At 37.6% G+C, this 3,536-nt stretch overlaps 1 protein-coding gene across 1 annotated transcript; it reads right to left on the bottom strand.

Moving 5' to 3' along the window:
* Positions 1 to 596: 596 nt before the first annotated feature.
* On the bottom strand, positions 597 to 1,973 carry LOC112513513 (zeatin O-glucosyltransferase-like). Its single transcript, XM_025119800.1, has one exon. The coding sequence runs from the start codon at positions 1,971 to 1,973 to the stop codon at positions 597 to 599; it is 1,377 nt and encodes a 458-aa protein (XP_024975568.1).
* Between the last annotated feature and the right edge of the window lie 1,563 nt (positions 1,974 to 3,536).

Below are 3,536 nucleotides of genomic sequence, written 5' to 3'. Positions count from 1 at the left end.
AGTGATGTTTTATAATTTTTGGGTTTTAAAAAAAATCCCCGTTTCCCCGTTGGGGATCCCCGTTCCCCGTTGGGGACGGGGATGGGGATGTGATCATAATCCCCGGCGGGGACGGGGACGGGGACGGGGACACATACGAGGATCGGGGACGGGGATGGGTATTGGGGTCTCCGCCCCATCCCCGCCCCATTACCATCCCTAATCATCATATGAAATAATTTCATTCGTATTACTTTTATTGAACTTTTTATTACAATCCTTGTGGACGTTTCCTATGTACTTGTATCATTCATTTAGACGGTATTCATACGTGCATACAAGCAAGTTGTAACATGCACACATGCATATACACATCTATATAACATGCACCTGTGCATATACATATGCACATGTGCATAAAAACCAAAAACAACTTCGATTACGTACTAGTATGCACAAACGCATATCGTCCAGGTGAACGGTTATTACCAGTGTTTCCTTAGTTTTTCATTTTTTTGAGATTTTCTCCCGAACCTCCCTCTATCTATCTGTGTGTAAGTGTAATAAGATTCTCCTTGTTTTCATACATCTTTTTCATAACAATAAGCAAGGGTTCGTTACCTAGTTATGTGAGAAACAAATGAAACTATTTCCATTCGTGTAACTCCACCTTCTTCTACAGATCGCCTAACATCCTCACCAAGTTTACCAGCTCTCTTCCTCATCTCATCTGAACCCATCAATGTTCTGATACTTTTTTCAATACCTGAAGATGATACTATCGCATTATCCTCCCCATCCCTTACACTTATGCCAGTCTTTATCACCTCTGTTATTAACGTAGCATTTCTTGGTTGGTCCGAATGCATTGGCCAAGCAGCCATGGGAACTCCCATTGTGATGCTCTCCATACTCGAATTCCAACCACAGTGGGTCATGAACCCACCTGTTGCAGGGTGAGCCAGTATCTCTAATTGTGGTGCCCATTCTCGAATCACCAATCCTCTTTCTTCAACTCTTTCTTCAAACCCTTTTGGCAGTTCAATTTTCCTGACTTCYCCTTCAAATATGTCTCCTTTATCAGCGTCTCGTAACACCCAGATGAAGTTCTGCTCACTGTTCTCTATTCCAATAGCAAGTTCTTGGATTTGTTCATCAGATAGTGTAGTCGTCGTCCCAAATGAAACGTATATCACGGAGTCTTTAGCTCGCTTATCAAGCCACTCTAGCACCTTGTGACGTTTGCTAGGGTTTTCATCATCGATTATGGCCACTGGATTGAAAGGACCCATTGCCCAGTGCTTTGAACTTCCACAAATTTCTTCTTCGGCAAGAAATTTGATGAACTTGTGGTCGATGACCTTACATGCGTCATGAAGATTTCCCGAATTAAACTTGTGGCATACATAATTAGACATAATGCTTTCCCAGAACTCTGCAGGTATAACGTCTTCAAGAGTTGGAATCTTCATAAGTTGCATATAGGATTCAGSATCATCTAAACATGGCCTTCCTTTCCCTTCCCATGTGTACGAGAATGTCGTAAAAGTCGAAGCACCATGGAAGACATAGGCTTCCGTGTTTTCAAATGAAACCACATCTTGAACAACTATGCTCATTAGAAAATCATGAACAACAATGACTCGCCTGGCAGTGGGAGAAAGAGTGGCCAGAAGTTCTGCAAATGGTTGACGAAGGTGAGATGAAGCTTTGAATGAAGAGATAAGGTGGGAAGGGAACTTTGTGGAAGCATTAGGGTCCGGTGGCGGAGATTCGAATTGGGGTGTTTGATACTCATGGTAATGGATGTTTGTGGCGGAGATGGGATCCCAACCATGGACACGAAGCTTTGCTTGGCGGTTGTGGGTGGTGGTGCCGACAATATGGATGGGTAGATTGTAGGCAGAAAGAAGACGAGAGAGGTGGAGGAGTTGGTTGAGATGACCTTGTGCTACAAAMGGCACCATCACCACCACAACTCCACCGTTTTCCATGGTGATTTGGTTATCAACTTTGGGATTCAATTGAGGATTCTTGTGGAATTGTGATCTATCAACTTATATATTTACGTTGAAATATAACCTCGAATACATAAACTATATATAATTATATGTTGGTTTTCTATAGTGTTAGGTTCACGTGAGACTAAGGGTTTTTCGTGAGACCCGTAAGATCAATTTATGTTCATTGATCAACTTTATAAGCTAATAATCTAATGATCTAAAGTTGCATGGTGGCAATTTTATAATTATTGAAGAGTCTCGTGGCGTTTATGAATGTTCAGATCTGACGATTGTAAATCTAATCCAAGGGTTAAGAATTGGTCTTACGGGTCTCACGAAAAACCATGGGTCTCACATGATTTCAAGTCGTTTTCTATATATTAAGTATTGGTTTTTTTTGGACGGTTATTTAGAAGAATACAATTAAACTCGGTATTAACTTTTTTTCATTATTTAATTTTTGGTATCTGTAATCAATCGGTGGCTTTTTGATTTACCGACAGAGTCTAAAATTGTCGTTGGCCACTTATTTCCCTCGGTGATCCGACCGATAACGGCCGTCGATGATTTTCGCTAAGAATTCTCTTTTTTCTAGTAATAGAATCAACATCTCACGACCTATCAATCAGCCGACCAAAATATGGAATCAACATCCCACGACCTATCAATCAGCCGACCAAAATATGGTATCTAAAATATGTTATCAAACATGAGACCGGGTCAGGACAATTTATGTCGTTATTGGCGGTGCCAAACCGCATGTTATGCAGTTTCATATTTATATAAATTAATGTATCCGTAAGCTGATTAGATATAAGTTTTCGTATGTAACGTTTATTTTTATTGATAAGGAAAAGAAATAATATTTTTTTCCTAAAAGAGTGTAGATTTATTTATTTTATTATTTGTTATGCTTAATCTGATTTTTTCCATAAGACTTTATACTATAATTAAATATTTAATTTAAATATATCTGAAATTAAATGTTACATATTTAAAAAAATAATGATAATATATACATCATCCTTGTTTACAAGAACACAAGACAAACACCATAAGATGGTCCGACCCTTGCCAATTGTCTCGTAATTCTATGTCGTTTGCTTAACCGTCCATCAATAAAAACGAAAAAGAACACTTTTCTTCGATGTATTTTTGAGATTACAAGATGATCATTATGGTTTGTAAAAACGCTTCCTCCAACGATTGTTAAAAATAAGACATATGCATCCTTGTATTGATTTCTTTGTTTTCTATCCGATYAATATATTTTATGATTTTGGTTCCTGTTGTTTTTTATTGAATAAAAGGGAAAATTTTGATAAAAATTGAATAAAAAGACAAAAAAAAATTGATAAAGAACGGGAAAAAAAACCCTTATTTGACGGAATTTTTTAACGATTGTTAGAGGTATGTATTAAATCTGGACGTTTTTGCAAACCATGATGGCTATCTTGTAATTTTAAAACTACATGGACAAAAAGTTTTATTTTTGACAAACCACATGAACCAATTTATAGTTTATTTTAAGTTCTATAAACCCTGAAATTGTCT

Source organism: Cynara cardunculus (genome assembly GCF_001531365.2).
Source record: "Cynara cardunculus var. scolymus isolate 2C chromosome LG 5, CcrdV1, whole genome shotgun sequence".
Taxonomy (NCBI): Eukaryota; Viridiplantae; Streptophyta; class Magnoliopsida; order Asterales; family Asteraceae; genus Cynara; species Cynara cardunculus.
The sequence above is the reverse complement of the archived record's forward strand: the minus strand, read 5'-3'. Positions and strand labels throughout refer to the sequence as shown.